Consider the following 17,462-nt stretch of genomic DNA (forward strand, 5'->3'; position numbering starts at 1 on the left):
CGAATTTTTGGCAGAGCCGCTCCCACTTTCGCCTGGCCTTGAAAACGTATCAGACACGCAAACAAACAGCACACATAGGGCGGGTCGAAAAATACCGAATGCGAATACTCGAAGCATACTAAGCATAGTAGTAGACGCGGTCAGACTTGTCTGATAGGATAAACTGTCCTACTATAAATAGGTATAGACCTCAATTCAATTATTATGTGATTTTGTGTTATGTGTGACATTGTGGCCCCGGGACACTCAGACAAGGGGAGAGCCCCTTATTATGGATCGAGCAATCTAATCTCTTGCCAAATCTGAATATTTTTACGGCTTAAATTAAGGACTCGTGCAAATTCATTTCACATTGACTTTGCTGTATATTGTATTTTTGATTGATTCATCCATCAATAAAATTAACGAAACAAAATGAGTGCCCAAATATGCAGTTAAACTGAAACCCCAAATAAAGTGAAGGCCGCGGCTCTCAAGGACAAATCGCTCATAATGCTTTGCATCAAGAGTATCAAGACGCATAAAATGATATAATACCCTTAATTCATACAGAACGCTCCACCATGAAAATGTTCAGATTTCTTTCCTGAAAAGTTAACAAAAATTCGATGTCAAAATAATTAAAGGATTATCTAGATATATTAATTCATTTTTTAAATGATATAACATAATCTCCACAAAAATTTTAAAACTGCTTGAATTATGTATTTTAATTTGTCTCCTCATTGAATCAAACTTTAATTAGATTTATGCCTGGTCTAATTAAATCTGAAATCAGTAAATAAAAATACCACTTGAGATACACTCTTCCCGAAAATATATATATCTAAAATTTAATTTTGTGTAAGTTTCAGACACATCTCAGACGCATTATTCGGGTGACCTCGCGGTAGCAGTACTTAATAATTTTGGCTTTAAAATTTAACAAGATCTCACTCGTCGCTATTTCCTGGCCTTAAAGACGAAGCTTTAATTGTTATGGGGCTGGAGGAGTTCATTATCATCTTTGAAAATGCACATGGGGTTTTCTACTCAGGCCAAAATGTGAGTGGCAAACTGGTCGTTCGCTGCAATGCGACCAAAAATATAAGAGGTACAATTTTTCACATTTGTTTTTCAATGTTCTTGTGGCTTTTTTTGTTTAAACGAATTTTATAAATAATACGCCTGATTATCGCACACAGGAATCTACATCAAAATCAAAGGTGAGGCATCGGTGCACTGGTCAGAGACTCACAATAAACAAACTAGACACTATAGAAGCAATGAAACATATTTTGCGATCAAGTCCGTTGCTCTTGAAACAGGTAGAAATTTATGGTGAATTTAAGTATAATCGTGCCTATTTATAGTGGTTTGAATTAGGAAATGAACAGACTCTTACCCCTGGAGAACACATCTTTCCCTTCAGCTATGATCTGCCCGATGATTTGCCTTCGTCCTTTGAGGGCGACTTTGGTCACATCCGCTACACCGTGAGAGGCGTGATTGACAGACCGTGGAAGTTCGACCACGAAACAATTGCAGCTTTTACCGTGATCAGCCCCCTCGATTTGAATCAAGTGGCAAGAGCAACTGTCAGGGACTTAAACAAGTTTGAAATTCGCTCACTAAAACAATTTTTTACAGGAACCGATCAGGCAACGAGGGTCAAAGACATTTTGCTGCCTGTGCTGCACCTCAGGAAATCTTGATGTTGTTATTTCGCTTCCCACTCGCGTTGCTGTTCCAGGAGACACACTCTGGCCCGCATTGGAGGTCGAAAACAACTCCAGAGTTTCCATCAATTCAATTTCACTGAAGCTCAGAAAGGTTTTGCAGCTTTTTCAGAATATCAATAATTAATACACAGAATGACAATAATATGTTCTCAAATTTCAGCGCGTGGTTTTCAAAGCCGGCGGTAAAGAGAGAATTCAAATGAAGACCATCGCCAAAAAATTTCTTGAACCTGTCGCATCAGGAGAGTGTCGAACCTTTGAGCGAGGAGCTTTAAAAGTTCCCTCTATTCCACCGTCCAACCTAAAGCATTGTCTGATCATTGATTTGGATTATTTCTTGGAAGTGGGTGCTCGAAAATACATCAAATTTAATTATATAATAAAAAATGTCAATCTCCAGGCAAAGTTCAAGACACCTTGTTTCACCCGCAACTTTGTTGCGAGCGTTCCAATTGTGGTTGGCACAATTCCTCTTCAGCAAAATTTCACCCAGTACGCACAAAGCGCGCACAATCCATCTATTACTGGCTGGAATGCAATTCCGTCTGCTCCATCCTTTGAGGAACCCCCAACTTATCCAGACCTGCGTGAGTGCAAATCATTTTATAATTATAATGGCAATAAAAACTGATTTCATGTTCTTCTCAGCGCCACCAACTTACGAAGAATCGGTTTTTGGAACTGGCAATGTTGCCGAGGCAGGAGACAACCAGTATATTGGTGGACACAAAAACTTCGCGCCCATGTATCCTGTTTACAATGCTTTTTAAACTCGAGTGCTTATTGTCTCTGTTTCCAACTTGTTGTCATGAGAAATATTTTGATATTAACTATAATACTTGTTCAATGTGCAGCGGAGCTGTTTTAAAATCCATATTTAGAACATATACATGCTTATTATTGTAAGCCTTTTATTTTATATTTCTATAGAATATGCAATTATTGACAAACGGCTTACGCTTCTGCCTTTCTGCCACTATTGTGACAAATATATTGAGGTTTATGTATTTCCTCATATATATTTAAAATTAATGAAATGTTGATATTTAATCATGCACACCAAGATTTACTGCTGGTACTATATTATATACATCCGTCTGATAAACGTTGTAAACTAAACTAAATGACAAACAAACTTTAAATGAATGATGAACACGCAAAATGGGCTTAGATATAAAAGAAAAAAAGTAGCCCCATGAAAAATTATAGAAAAAATTGAATTATGCGTGAAAATAAATTGAATGTTGGATTAAAATTGTTATTAATATTTCTTTAAATTATGGGACAAAATAGTCCTGCCGAACCATAATAAAGATAATTTGAAACTAAATTTTAAATAATAATAAATACGACAAATACAGCACGCCACTCAAATAAAATTGCATGAAAATACGCAGTTAAAGGTTCACCTGAATGACTCTTACAAAAGTGAAGTAAGTAGAATTATATATAATTTGGAATTCAGCAGAAGCCTGTACTCAGAAAATTGCTTAGTAAAGTTTTTCCTCAAGTCTCCTGTAAGAGTTTTATATAATAAGAATATTCTCACGAAAAAATCAGTCGAATGAGCTTGTTTCTTATTTAACTTTGAAGAAAAGTCGATTTAAATTCTTATACTCTGTTGTCTGTTTCTATCTGTATTTCAATGAATTCCAAATTATTCGCAAATGAGTCAATATATGTTTTAGTGAAAATGAGCAATATCATATACACACGAAATTTTACTGTTCTGAGAAGAGAATTCTCTTAACGTAAGTTGGAAATCTTCCATTTCCAACTTTGGGAATTACTTAAGGTTGGTATGGTGTCATATAATAATCCTGCTGGGGAGTTCTGTCCTGCGGCCCGAATTTATGCTTGGGTACGCGAAGTTTGAACGTTAATCTATAGTTAAAAGGCGAATTCCTGGATGATTTTGTTTGCCAGGATGACACCGCACAGAAAGGAACTGCTAGTCCCGTTTGTAAAAGTGTGGAAGTGCCTGGAAACTGCATTTAAGTTCAGTGCTACTGCCTGTGGATCAATCCATCACCAAATCTGATGGGTCTGAATGAAAATTAAAGCGCATTTTCAAGAATTCTTGAAAGAACAGTTCTGTACTTCAATTGAACCATCATGTCACCCTCTTTTTAATAATTATATTGACATTTCCATTTATTTGTCTAGATATGAATATGCCTGGGGCAGCAGAAGCATAATATAATGATAAATGCTGCATAACCATAATAAAGATTACTTTGAAACTAAATTCTGCTGGCGAGGTACTGCTATTACATGGGCGCCTGCAAATTTATAAGTTAGGCAATCCGCTGGTCTGACTTGACTTGCGGGTTGTCTGTATGAATTCAACGCGAAATTAACTCATTCGAGGGCGATAGTTTATTTAACACGACATTAATTTACCAAATTATTTATCCGTTTTTCAGGAATTTATTATTTAATTTTTACAGTCGTTATCAATACAAGAGATATTTTATTCTGTAAATTGACATAATTTTCATATAATAAAGGAATATAAGGGTTTATAAAAATAAAACAAGCTGTGTGTAATTTTTTACACGGACCTTTATTGACAAGAGAACCTATGGTTAATCAATGGATCGACCAATCGCGCTGGGACAACCCAGCGACAGCAATGTATTCATTAGCCTCCTGGCGCAAACTCGGTTTGCAGCTTGCGCGTTGCGTGAGAGTGACCGAACGAACGAGTTTTCGTTTTATTTAAATATTCAATAATTTAATGATTAGGCGGCGGAAATCGCTTTTCGACTTTTCGGCGCGAGCGTGCTCCTCCGCGCGAGACGAAACTGGTGACGGCGAGAGGCAGATTGGCGGGGGGCCGGGGGGCGGGGGCAGAAAGAGAGAAAGCATACAGTCAAGGCAAGGGGCAGTATTTTACACTATCAACATAAAAACAAAAGCAATCAATAAAAACAAAACAATAAATATTTTACTCTAGACATAGAATTTGTACAATCAACAACAGACTATTGGGAGTAGTCTTCATTTTCTACATCGTTACGATATTTTATCAGTTGAGTGAGAGTTTTAACTTTGACACTTTCTGGGCAGTTTCAACTGTTGCGGAAAATCAGCTGGAAACCAAAAGTGCGGAGGGCGATTTTTTGTGTGGGAAATTTCGGGACTGGCTAGCTGAGAGAAATTTGCCCAGAAAGGCATCTGCTTTGGTCGCTGTAAAAGTGGAGTGTGCACTAATAAAAATCATACACGGAAAGAAAACTATATACTCAGGAGGCTGGTTTTCCCGAATGTGATCGGATATTTGGTTTGAGGGTGCGTGCGTGTGTGTTTTGTGTGTGTGTCTCTGGATTCCTGAACTGTGCTCATGAGATATTAGTCTGAGAGTTTGTGTGTGTGTGTGTGTGTATTTGTTTGTTTGGAGGGTAGCGTACGTGTGTGTATGACAGTTTTTATTTTACACGTCTATTTCGTGGTGAGTTTGTTTCTTCATCGTATAAATTTTAGAAAAAATTCAACAATCATCATTTTCCCTCGCGCGTGTTTTCACTTTTTTATAGCTAGCTTATACAAAAAATAATTATATTAATCTAGATTTTGCAGTCTTTATAAAAATAATTTATTTATCGCGGCCCGGGCGCCTAAAAAAGGTACGGTGGCGCGGGCGCTTCATCGTCTTGCCGTTCTTTCTTTTTTTCTCGTAAGTATTGTGAGGCTATGAATACTCAGTAGATTTCCCACATTTTTACACACATTATTCAACATTATAAAATCGTCGAGTAAATCGTTGGAAGAGGCGACAAAAATCAACAAACAGGAAAAAAATCAATAAAATACGAACATGGATCAACAACAAGTAATTAAGAGAAGAGGGGGCCGGGGGCTGGGGGGCGGGTGGGGGCCGCGGGTGGGGGAGGAGACGTCTGCCGTTTACACACGCGATTTCCGCGTGTATATGCACGTTGCTTTTCACTAAACGCACCTGCCGCTCGCTGACTGCTGGAACAGCGTGTTTGGTCACAATTTCGCGCCAGTCACTGCATCACACTCAATAAAGATCCTAGTAGTCTTATCTTTTTTATCTCAAATTTCTTCAAACATCATTTTCTTCTTTTTCTCCTGCCTATTTTCGTTTTCTTTCTTTTTTTGATGAAACCATTAGCAAAAATCAATTCAAGATCTGCAGCCCAGAAATCATTTTCTCTCATCAAAGATGGGAAGACAGGAATGCTCATTTGTGGGCTCGCTCGTGTGTGTTTTTTGCTCTCGGAACTGAACTTGAACGCACAATAACTCGTCAACTACAGTGTGAGTGTGTTTCTCTTATCGTTTAAACAAAAATTCCACTGCGCGTACTTTCTTTTCTTCTAATTCAATGGCAAGTTGAACAAATTACTGCATCTCTCTGTCAGTTAAATTTACTTCTTTCTCTTCCTCAATAAATCTTTTTTACAACTCGCGCGTGGTGAGATTTTTTGTCTCGTAACAGAAAATCTTCTCATCGCGTTCTCCTCCATTTTGATATAGCGTTTAAAGACTTAAATTCAAATCTTCGATTTTTACAGCGTGTTCTTTCTTTCTTTCTTTCTCATCTTTTTCTTTCTGTGTGTGGGTGTGTCTGTGTGTTTCCTTAATTTTAACCTACCGGAGGCTGGAATGTAGCCACACTGACTGAATATTTACAAGGAACTTGAACATTGGCGCCGGACGCCCGCTTGCCTCGCCCGCCGTTCCGATGGCCGTCTCATTCTTTCTTTCTTTCTTTCATCGGTTAGAAAATAAATTATATTATGCAACAGCGCGTCGACAAAATAGCATAGAAGAAAACTAAGGGCACTTGTTGTAATTTTTCTGAATGGCCTCGAATGCCCCAGTCAGCTGCGTGCGCGGTGACGGCGGCGGCCGGCGGGACGCGCGCGCGCGCGGCCAATGTCTGCGTTTGTTTTCGGCTACATGCCAACCTCCTTACACCAAAGAACATTGTTTTTCCTTAAACGTTAAGTTTCGCCTACGTCACTAGCTACACACTAGAAGAAATCTTTTTCGACTTAACAACTAGAAATTTGTCTACAAACTAGGTTCCGCGTTCACTCGGATCATCGCTTGCTCGCTTGCACACTCTTCTCCTCTGAACTCGCAACAGAGGCCGCGCGCTCTCAAACACACACACACTTGATCATCTCATCAAAAAGTTTTTTCAGCTCACAATCGAAAACAAAAACGAGATGTAACAAGAAAGAAGAGGAAATCAAAGCGCCTGGGTTTCTCAACAACACCGAAGCGCAAATTGTTTTTGCTCATCGATCTTCCTTTCTTTTTCGGGCCTTACGTGCTAGTTTTTTCTTCATCTTCTTTTCACTACGCTAGGAGCTTAAATCTAATGACACTAAAAGTGCACCACGCAAATTAAAAACTTCACGTTTCTCATCTCTCATTAATTTTCTCTTTTTTTTCGCAAAGTCATCATCAACGTGTGTCTCGATTTCAGGTTCTTGGCTGTGTCCGATGTCGGCGAAAAAAACAAACAAACACTTGGCCTAACATCTTAAAAGTTAAATTATCTACAAAAAATCTACAAACTCCGCTGTCGAGACGAGCAGCAGAAATCATCGTGAAAGGTTTTTTCTGCAGTTGTTGTGGTTTTCAACTCGGTTTTTTCGCATCAAGTGGCGCCTCTTTCGAACAAAAGCAGGCCCTCATCAGCTTTCTCAAATTTTTGTTCATTGATATTCTCTGTTGATTTTTTGTTTCGTTCAATCCCGCGGTATGTCCAGCATCTCAGTTCAACCAATTTCCAATGCGCCTTTCTTTTCTCAACATCAAATTCAGTAAAAAATATATCTGTGAGAGAGTGTATTATGTATTAGAACTTATCCCCATTGTCCTTCTGCGCTGAATAAAAATCCGATTCGCGTGCATTTTTACTTTTGTGCTAGCTGTTAGTTTGGCAATACAAATCACGTTCACTGCTGTGTTCGCATTTCAACATTTTTGTTTGTGGTTTTTCGTGAAAAACAAGCTCTTCGTTCGTTTTTTGCTTACGTCATTTTTAGATATTCACACTACAGTATTTGTCTACGTTGTCACATTTATAATTCAGCCTACGAATAAGAGGAGTCTGGGAATAATCAGTTTGCTATGTGTGTAGAAACCAGGTCCCTGTCAGTTTCTTGTAGTTCTTTCTTTATAAAATTTAATTATCATTTTTTCACCATCGTATCTTCTGCAATTACGAAAGGAGGACTATTTTCGACTGGTTGAGTTAAATCCCGTTTTATGCTCTCTATTACAATAAACTACTACAACATATAGAAAAATTAACAAACAATGAACTAGAAGGTAATTTGGCTTTGGTTGTTTCATCATCTTTTCATTTCAGAGAAAATCCGCTTCTTATGTTTTCCACTACTACAGTTACTAAGGATATTCTGAAAGGCACAATATCTAAATAAATTTCCATTCATCTCTTACATGTGTGTGTCTGTGTGTGTGTATGCGTGTGTGTGAGTTTTGATGTTTCCGATAAGAGACTATCAAGAGTCAAATTAACACATTCGCAGGTATGTGTGCACGTGTGTTGTTTGCATGTTCTTGTGTAAAAGTGTCCGAAACGAAACAAAAGACACTACTTTTAAAAAAAAAATTGGTTGCTGGGCGCATTTGCAACTTTTGCAAAACTCATTGCAAATGACTCGAGAGGAAATCAATAAATAATTAAATATCCGTTAATAATCTGGCTGGAATGTGGCGCTGAATAATTTAAACATTACTTGAGGCAATAAATAACTAATTTAAAATAAATACACAAATCCAGGCAGGTGGGCAGTCGATAGATAGATTTTCGCGTGTGTTGCCTTTTTCAAAACGTACTACGGTCGCAGATGTCGACACTCGGTTTTTAAACAGTTTCAATTTTTGTTCTGATGATGCGTGCTTCGGAAGAATTTTCTGAGCATACTAAAATGCGCGTTGTCGTCCTCATTTTTTAACTTTTGCGTCACTCGATTCCCTTGTTTAGTTTACTTTTTTTTCTCTATACTTATTTCTGGCTTATGTGTATGCGCGTGTGTAAGTGTGTGTTTTGACAGGAAGGAGGTCGGAAGATGAGAGCTTTTAACTTTTTCGAAGCCTGCGCGCGCGGTTAAATTCGCCTGGCAATAGCGACGCAAGAGACATTTTCCTAATAAAAAGGGAATCAGCACCAAAGAGCCTAAAAATAACAATTCTCAACTCTCCAGGCAGAAAGGCAATCCCTTGTGTCAATGACTCTTGAGCGTGGCTATCTTGCGGCGCGGAAAAAGCAGTAGCTCCTCTTGTCTTGTCTTGTTGTGTGAGAGAGAAGAAAAAACCTCCTTCGTTGAAATGAAAAAGTACATCTTTCAGTCATATCCAGTCTGCCATCTGAAATGGCAAAACGCACACTGTTAGCGATTCCGTCGGAGTGCGCGCGTGCAATCGCACGCACGCAACAAGAGCGAATTATTGCCCCCCAGCGACCATTCATTTCATTCACAGAACAACGTTCGGGGACTCGGAATTTTGAAACAGAGAGAAAGAGAGTGTTAGTCGGTAATTTTCTGCAAATACAACTCAACACTCGGAAAAAATTGAGACGCCAATCTGTGGTCTGGACATTCGGCAACCAACCTTTCCCCCAGAGTGTTTACTTGGTTGGTTGATTCTGATAGGGCTGATATTCATCAGGTGAGGTCGCGTTTGAGGGTTGCTCAGACTCCATGGGCATTGTGTGGATGATGGAGGCTGCTGGAGGGTAGAAGCCGTAGTGTGGATGTCCTGCCGCGATGTACTACACACGACAATATTAAATTATTTTCCTGGTCTCTTTCAACCAAGTGCAACCGAGCTTACCGAGCCAGATGTTCCTAGTTGCAGCGCTGACATGTGTGTCGTGAGCTGTGGGATCATTGAGCCGGCGTACTGCAAGGTCGGGTCCGTGGAGGGCATCATCTGCACAAAACAGCAAAATTTTAATTTGTATATAAGCAAAGTAGAAACTGGCAAGTAGAATACTCGTAGGATTCGACGTTTTAGTTTTTGTTGAAATCATGTAGTATCCAAAGAGTTCAGAGAAAATGTTTGATTCAACGGAAATTGTAAATGATGGGGCTCCGACGTTTATATTCCTAATGGGATATAACACGGGTAGTGTTTCAAAATCGAATTGTGAAGCCAGTTGACATTCAATCTTGATAAAATTTTAAAGGCAGACAATACTTGACAAGACAAATCGATCGATCACTGGCCCATTTTCGACTTTTGCCAGAAATTGGATAATGGATCTTAGCTGGTTTTAAAAATTTCTGAGCTATATAAGAAAAAATTACAATTTTTCTTTATTTATAATACATTTCGATTTTCTCATAGTTTTCCACGGATTTTTGTTAGAAAAAACTTATAATTTTGGCCTAGTATTAGATATGGAGCTAGGTTGTTTTATGCCAGCAAAAGAAAATTCGGATTAATCTCCCAAAAATATTTTGCGTGTTTTCCATAAATAGAACAGATATGTAGGGACTAAATGGGCAAAAATGGAACATCAAAATTTTTTCATCAAACGAAATCACGATTGACCATAATCTGGCTTCAAAATTCAATTTAAAAACAATTACAAAGAGGACTTTATTTTCATTCAGACCTCCATAGCTCGCTAAAACCATCAAAATTAAAATTTCCACTTGATGATCTGAGTTTACATCATTGTAACGAGCAAAAATTAAATGAGTTTATACTGCAAAGAACCCAAAAGTGAAGTCCCACCATATTAATCTTTATCATCGCTGAACTAGAAAATAGGAGTTAAAATTTGTATTTCACATACCTCGACCTGTTGTAAGTGAGGCTGCATCACATACTGGGCAGGCATCCACGCTGGGTTGGGCATTGAGTAGCTTTGGATTTGGCTGGTGTAGGGTCTGCCGTACTGGTGGTTCAGGGCGGGCAGCAGCTGAGTGGGGATGCCGTTCTGGGCCATCAGGGACTGGTCGTAGGCCACCGGCGCGCCCTCGCCCATCTCTTTCGCCCACATCCTTTGTTCCGGGCTCTTATACATGGCGTTCCTCTTCTTGTTGCCACCGTCGGCGAACTTGACGAGCAGCGGCTCCTTGGAGCCCTGCAGTTGTTGCGAGTTGAACATCTGGATGATCTGCTCGCACTTCTCCTTCGATTCCATCCTGAGTGCGAGAGCGTTAGTTTTAATTTTTAAAGATGTTGCGAGAGTGTCTCACCTGGCAAAGCCGACTCCTTTGCTCTGCCCGTTTGTGTCTCTAAGAATCCTAGTAGATATGACTTGTCCATATTTGGTTAGCAACGCGTCAAGATCATTTTCCTTGTAGTTCAATGGTAAATTAGCTATATATAGGTTAGTTGGGTCCTGCTCTTGTTGCTGCGAAGGAGAAACAAAACTATTAGCAAGCAATCAGGCGATCCACAATCTGGGATTTTGTGTTCAAAATATTTTTCTGATTCTGGCTGATTATTGTTAAGTTTGGTCGCTAAGGTTAGTAGTAGATAAATGTATATAAATATACTCGTATCAAAAATAGGAGTAAATTACTCTGCTAGCTAAGAAAGAGTTAAAAAATAAAATGTAAAATGTCGAATATAAAAATACCAGGCAGTTTTAAGTTAAGCTATATGGATCAAATTAATGAGATGTAACAGCAGAGCTATGCCCAGCAGCGATGGATCAAATCATTTTACAGTACCATTAGTAAAAGTATAGAGAATCTGACAAAAGCGCTCAAAACAGGAAAAAAGAATGTGTGTGGAGGATAATAACAATGATGTGAAAATCTGAGAGAGAGGCCGAAAAGCGCTCTAGGTAAGAATGGAGAGAAATTTATGCCCGCTGAACGTCCAGCTCTGAAAGAGTGAATAATAGTCCGCTCTTTAACAGACGAAATATCTTTTGAACACAAAATAAATTGGTGTACTCTCGTGTGTTTTGGACACAAAAGTGCAGACCAGAAGAGAATATTAATCAAGTGTCCATGTTTGGTAAACTTTAGTAAGAATAAATTGAAAAGAAAGAAATGAAAAATGAGAGAACGGAAAAAAATAAACTGCTGGTCTGTTAATTTTTTTTCTAGTTTCGGGGGACGTTTTGCCTATTTATAAAAGGAACAAATCGATAACAATAATTTTGAGGTCTACAGTGCTGAGGCTCTGAATTTCGTAATAATTATCACCAAATATATGTATAATATGAGCAAACAGCCGCTAATTAAATATGTACGAGATGCAACACATGAAAGATAATATGGCCGACTAATTGAAATCAGAAGAAAAAACTGCAGTTGCATGATAAAAATATGGCAATACTGCAAGGCTAATGTAAAAACCAGACAGCTCTCTATTCAATCAAGTTCACAATGACTAGATCAATCAATCAATCAATAAATTGGTGATTATGCGAGTCAAATAACGAAAAGATAGAGATTGGAACTTGTGTGTTACTGCGAATATAGCGCATTTGCTCTCAGTTCTCCAGACCTGACAATAAAATACAGCAGATTTTAATGTAAAATGTAAAAGAATTGTCATCAGAAAAAGTTCTCTGGGTTAGTTTTGCGTCGGGAAACCTGCCTGTCCGACAAAAGGGGAGGAGAAACTAAACTTCGCTTCCTCGACAGAGTGTCAGGTGCGAGAATGGTGGTGGGGGGGAGGAGGGTGGTGTGAATTAATTACGACAGGTTGCCCGAGCAGAAGATGAGACTACTAAATGATGGTCTAAGGAATATACTTGGCTACTTAGTGTGGTTATACTCTCCCACTAGTTTGTCATGCAAACGTACACTTTGCCTACGATGCACAAGTGAGATACCCACTTTGGCCATCTGAGCTTGTATCCCTTTTGCTTGCAAGGATTTTACTGCGGTCTCGGCAGCCACCGGGCTTTCGAAATCGACAAAACCATACCCTAAACAAAAGAGAAGAGCGTTAGTCACATTCGGAGCTGCTTGGATGGAAGGATAAGGAGTAGGAGGAGGAAAATGCTTCAAAAAACAGGTACAAAAGCATTGCAGTCAATTATGCTGTCTTCATGAACATAATCTTTGAATGAAAAATCAATCAATTCGGTGCACAATAGAGAGAAAAAAAACACGCAGCATCAACTCTCTAAGACTCTGTACATCTAAGTATAAAAAAGAGGACTCAGTCAGTCGCAAAATCGAGTCGGACACTGATTTATTGGTGTGGATGTGATGATATAGTATAATGTACGGTTGAACGAGAGCACAAAATGTAGTAAAAATCTGTTTAGCACGGACATCATGCAGAGTGCTGTTGGAAACAAAAACGGGCCGAGAGACTTTCGGCTGTGCTGCCTGGCTGGCTGGCGGGCCTCCACAAAGGAAATTGACTTTGCAAAGTAGTTTTATCACTTCGCAGTGCCGGCGAAAGGCGAAAGTTTGATCAAAGCGAGCGGGCGACATCGCACACACTCGCCTGCTCGCTCTCTCGCACGACACACGGGCCGACTTTGTGCCCAAAGATAAAACCAGCCAACTTCCGAATTCTCTCCGCGAAGCTTGCGGCGGCGGAAATTTAGCTGGGCCGACTTAAAATTTGAGTTAACCCTTGTCAAGAGCACTTCTCGCGCTACGTGAGAGTCACGGGAGTCGTTAGCAGGGCGAGCAGCGACGCGAAGCCAAGAAATTCTACCGAAACGCCGCCGCTTTTCGAGTGCGAAAGAAAAATCAATCGAATACTTTGCAAATTCGGCGCACAGCACAAAAGTTTGGCCCAAAATAAAAAGCTCGGTCCAACATTTACTGTGTAAATACACCATAAAACTACCAACGAACAAATACGGAGAGAAAATATCTAACAAAAAAGTATATGGATCAGACTGTGCTCAACTGCTGATGTTTCTAGCGGAGCTTTTGTTTGACTTTCGTGAGGGCGGAAAAAAAATCAATGCAAATTCACCGGCAACTCGGTCAGAAAGGTGGATGCATGAACCAAAGCGGAAAATACAAAATCTCATCTAATATATGACTAGGATAAATCATACGTCGAGTTGCCGCAGAGTGGTGAATTTAACACGTCGTGTCAAATATAGTATGGAAAAAAGAGTCTACAAAATAAGGGGTCGGGCCAAAAGTTCATTTGTTGTTACTCACAGTAGCTCACACAGTGTTTTATTGAGTTTAAAATGGAGGAGGAGGAGAGAGCACCAACTAGAAAACACACTCTAAACGTGTCTAAATTGAGTCATGAGTACAAGTGTGTCAGCACATCGTCATGAGAGGAGAAGAGACAAAAATGTTGCTTGTCTGATAATCCAATCAGAGCGAGCAGAGAGCTCGAATCGAACGATTCAGTCAACTTGGACGGAGTGGAGAGAGACAGTATATATATATAATATTATATATTAAAATATGGTGGTTGATTACCGCAAGCATCAAAATTATGTTCACAATGCAGAGACTATGCGCTTCTGAAGTGTGTGTTCTAAAAAGCAAATCTACTGAGAAATATAAAACATACCTTTACATTTATTAGTATTCTTGTCCAGAATGGCTTTTGTTGAGGTTATGGTTCCGTACCTGTTGGCAAAGGGCGGAAAAAGAGAGCTTGAGTGTCGGCAAATTGGACGGAAAATTGCGGCGGGCTTGAGAAGGCGCAAAGGGATGCAAAGAGCTCGGCTAGGCCGACAGAGCGCGTAAAGCGAGCACGGCTCTTTTCGCTGTTTGAAAGGATATTTAATAATGCAAAGCAGCTAGCTCGCTTGCTTTTGCTTGTTGGCTCCCGAATTTATTTTCTGCTTCTTGTTTACCGGCCGCGAAACAAGATACCTGCCTACGCTGGCGGATTTTGCACAATGGAATAGGTGCTTAAACAACAACAAAAAATGGGGCTTGTCAACATGCGTAACCGAAAAAGAACGCGGTCCACGCACGCGGCCGTTTAAAGCCGGGCGGAAAATCTCGAGCAAACAAAATTACCGACGGCAATTTTCTTCCGCAAACATAGTTAAAAACGGTATTAAAATGTTGCTATCGGAGAAAGCAGGAACAAACTTTCTTTTGATCGCTATGTCAACAAGCGAATCGGATTACTTTTGAGTGAATGAGATTAATTTTGCAAAGATGAAAACAAGACATTTGGGGGCCACAGATGGCAAATTTTTCTGTCCTTCTAGTCAATTTAGAGGCTCTGCATTCTGCAGCTCCTGGTCACAAAAATCCGGTTGTTCGCGAGGTAATATTTTAATTTAAAATGCCAATTATAGAGCCCATCGGGAATGAAGAAATATATAAAATAAAAACTAATTAGATACTAAGATAATAAAAGTTTCAATCAATGAAGACAAAGCGAATATATTTTATTTAAGGCTTTCTTTTTGTTCCTAATGATTCCCCTGATTACCGACGGTAAAAATATGCAGGGACTTCTTAAAATGAATTATTCGCCCTCCAGAATATTAATTAAAATGAGTAAAAAGATAATTTTGAGTCACAAAATAATATAAAAATTTAAGACGATTTTTCTATCTGAAGGGAAAAAAGGGACACATACTGAGAGCACATGGCGACGAGGTCCTTGTCCGTTGTGTTTTGGTTGAGGCCCCTGATGTAGAGGTTGGTCTTGGACAGTTGCTCGGATCCGGTGCCGCCGGTGCTGACACTGGTGCTGATGGTGCCATTTTGCGAGCCAGCGTTGCTGCTGCTGCCGCTGCTGTTGGTGGTGGCCGGCGAGGCGGCCGTCGGCACCCGCTGTTGCCCCTGGGGCGCGCCCTGTGCTTGGTTAGAATACTGAAACAGCCACGAGAGAAAAAGAAAAGCAGCGTCAGTACAAACTCTCAGCTTTTTACGGCGCTTTCGGGAGTCAAATGTGCGTGAGAAGTGCAATGGAAGCGAAACAGGATCGTTTCCGCAGATGAAATGGCGTGACACTCGGCTCAAAACAGATATTGAAATCGGATACTTTGTCAATTTCGATCGGTAGGAAACAAGTCGACGCCCGGGTCAGCTCGCGGAACCACTTGTTTCGATAACGCGCGCGTACACGACACCGATATTTCAGGGAACAGTGCAGATTGAAAACGTGTGTGTGTGTTGGCGCTTGCCGCTGATTGATGGGAAAGGCGACTGCTGGCCCGGTAGATAAGGGGCAGACGCACGCACCGTTTTGATTGTCATTGATGACCAAATAAACGAGCATGTACAGGATGACGGCCAACAGGAGCGCAATGATTACGGCCGCCACCGATAGGAAGTAGCGCATGACGACGATAATGTCCATCTTGCGTCAAGCGTCAACCAGCACTGTTTGTACCGCACGGACGCTGCACTCTACCTAATCTAATTTGCAGTGTCGTGGTCGGTGGAATTTGTGTGTATGTGTAGGGGTGCAGCGCATTGTTCGCGCCACTCATCGCGGTAGAAGTGATTTGAAAACGCACTGAGGGGTGCGTTGGGCCTCGTTATTTTCAACTGCGAGACGCGCGAGGGAGGTTTTCGAATAAAAGGAGTAGCTCAAATAAAAGTTGATGGCAAATGATCCTTTCCCTGCGAGAGCTTTTTTGCGTTTGAGCGGAGGAGGGTTTCCAGTTTGGATCCGGCTTTATTTGAAAAGTGCATTAGCAAGGTATTTCGGAAAACAATATCCGTTTCCTATCCAATATGTTTCCCGTTTCGACGGATGAATTGGTGAAATTGGACGAGAGACAGCGATATCCCTCCTCTTTTGTGTTTAAAGTCAAATGGGGTTTGGTGCTACTTCAAAGATGAAAATTCTCGCAGTTCTGCCCCATTACTGTTATTATGGCGGCGGACTTTCCGGTATCCAATCAATTTAAGTGCTCCCAAATGTTTTAAAATATTGTTAACTCGAGTGCAGCGGAAATACTTTTTGAGTCTCTGACCTATCCCGGAATAATTCCTTAACGCACATATTGGAAAATCATTTTTGTAAAATAAGTACAAAGAAAGTTTAACTTGTGGGAAATAAAACAAAAGGACGTGGCACGAGAAAATTGAAAATTTAAAATCTTTTGGTGATACGTTATAGAAAGAATCCATGTATGAAAATTTTATTAAATTGTTTTGCAAAGGAATGATCAATTTTATTAAAATATCAAAATTAAAATCGAATCAAAATACGTAAAAATCCCTGATTCATGCTCATTTTATTGCCATAACATCTTAACTTTTTGATAAATGTTAATTTTTTAGTTATTCTCACTTTTTCTAAACAGTGTCTTTCTTCCGGAAAGTTAAATTTTATTTTGCAACGAGGAGCTACCCGAAAACATCTTATTGTTAGCGGTCACAGAAAGATAATCAAGCACACACTTGATAGATATTTTAAAATTTGATTTCTTAAATCTCCAGTACAAGACCAAACTATCTTTTTGCAAGTATGCAAGCTAAGACTGCGAATCAATTTCGCAGCATTGTCTCTTCTGAGGCACGAAGCACGAAAAAATTCACCGCTGCTTCCATCCACTTTGCTTGTGCCAGCAGCACTTCAGGTGCTGCTTGGGATGGAAGGGCGTGAGGCGAAAACAAGCAGCTCGGCAGCTGCTCTCGAGAGCAGTCGAAAATCCAAAAGGAACTAGCTGCAAAGTGGTGTAAACACGGCGAGGCCAAAACGGCAGCTCTCTCGCTCGTTCGCGGCTAAGTGTGCATGTTTACAAGACAGGCTGTGCGCGCAAATGGAAAAGCAAGGAGGACGCGCACTCGCGCGCACTTTTGTAAGGCGTCCGCCAAAAGCGGTGTATGTAATGCAATT

General features: G+C 40.1%; 2 protein-coding genes across 15 annotated transcripts in view; one reads left to right on the forward strand and one right to left on the reverse strand.

Moving 5' to 3' along the window:
* Nucleotides 1–30: 30 nt before the first annotated feature.
* On the forward strand, nucleotides 31–2,976 carry LOC135938648 (arrestin domain-containing protein 17-like). 3 transcript variants are annotated; one of them, XM_065482455.1, is made up of 8 exons: nucleotides 31–181; nucleotides 849–1,093; nucleotides 1,185–1,307; nucleotides 1,353–1,577; nucleotides 1,630–1,812; nucleotides 1,882–2,064; nucleotides 2,122–2,308; nucleotides 2,370–2,976. In XM_065482455.1, the coding sequence occupies exons 3-8, from the start codon at nucleotides 1,266–1,268 to the stop codon at nucleotides 2,489–2,491; spliced, it is 942 nt and encodes a 313-aa protein (XP_065338527.1). In that variant the 5' UTR covers nucleotides 31–181; nucleotides 849–1,093; nucleotides 1,185–1,265; the 3' UTR covers nucleotides 2,492–2,976. The 3 variants fall into 3 exon arrangements, with proteins under 3 accessions (XP_065338527.1, XP_065338525.1, XP_065338526.1); XM_065482453.1 differs by having other exon boundaries at nucleotides 1,366–1,577; XM_065482454.1 differs by having other exon boundaries at nucleotides 66–181; nucleotides 855–1,093; nucleotides 1,366–1,577.
* Nucleotides 2,977–4,268: 1,292 nt separating this feature from the next.
* shep (alan shepard) overlaps nucleotides 4,269–17,462 on the reverse strand; it is a 162,669-nt gene continuing 149,475 nt past the window's right edge. For 8 of the 12 annotated variants that reach the window (XM_065482450.1, XM_065482452.1, XM_065482449.1 and 5 more), the window contains 8 exons: nucleotides 15,246–15,481; nucleotides 14,214–14,272; nucleotides 12,515–12,639; nucleotides 10,946–11,103; nucleotides 10,540–10,891; nucleotides 9,570–9,668; nucleotides 9,368–9,507; nucleotides 4,269–9,101 (listed from right to left, as the gene is read on the reverse strand). In XM_065482450.1, the coding sequence (XP_065338522.1) occupies nucleotides 9,080–9,101; nucleotides 9,368–9,507; nucleotides 9,570–9,668; nucleotides 10,540–10,891; nucleotides 10,946–11,103; nucleotides 12,515–12,639; nucleotides 14,214–14,272; nucleotides 15,246–15,481 (1,191 nt within the window). In that variant the 3' untranslated portion in view covers nucleotides 4,269–9,079. Of the gene's footprint in view, nucleotides 9,102–9,347; nucleotides 9,508–9,569; nucleotides 9,669–10,539; nucleotides 10,892–10,945; nucleotides 11,104–12,514; nucleotides 12,640–14,213; nucleotides 14,273–15,245; nucleotides 15,482–17,462 lie in introns of all 12 variants that reach the window. The other 4 variants (XM_065482445.1, XM_065482442.1, XM_065482444.1 and 1 more) reach the window with 4 other exon arrangements.

This window comes from Cloeon dipterum, chromosome 3, assembly GCF_949628265.1.
Source record: "Cloeon dipterum chromosome 3, ieCloDipt1.1, whole genome shotgun sequence".
Classification (NCBI taxonomy): Eukaryota; Metazoa; Arthropoda; class Insecta; order Ephemeroptera; family Baetidae; genus Cloeon; species Cloeon dipterum.

Bases quoted from the DNA above. Each gene is read 5' to 3' on its own strand.
- LOC135938648 (XM_065482453.1), top strand. From the start codon at position 979: ATGGGGCTGGAGGAGTTCATTATCATCTTTGAAAATGCACATGGGGTT. The intron at 1,094-1,184 runs GTACAATTTTTC...TATCGCACACAG, and splicing joins TGCGACCAAAAATATAAGAG to GAATCTACATCAAAATCAAA. The intron at 1,578-1,629 runs GTCAGGGACTTA...AATTTTTTACAG, and splicing joins ATCAAGTGGCAAGAGCAACT to GAACCGATCAGGCAACGAGG.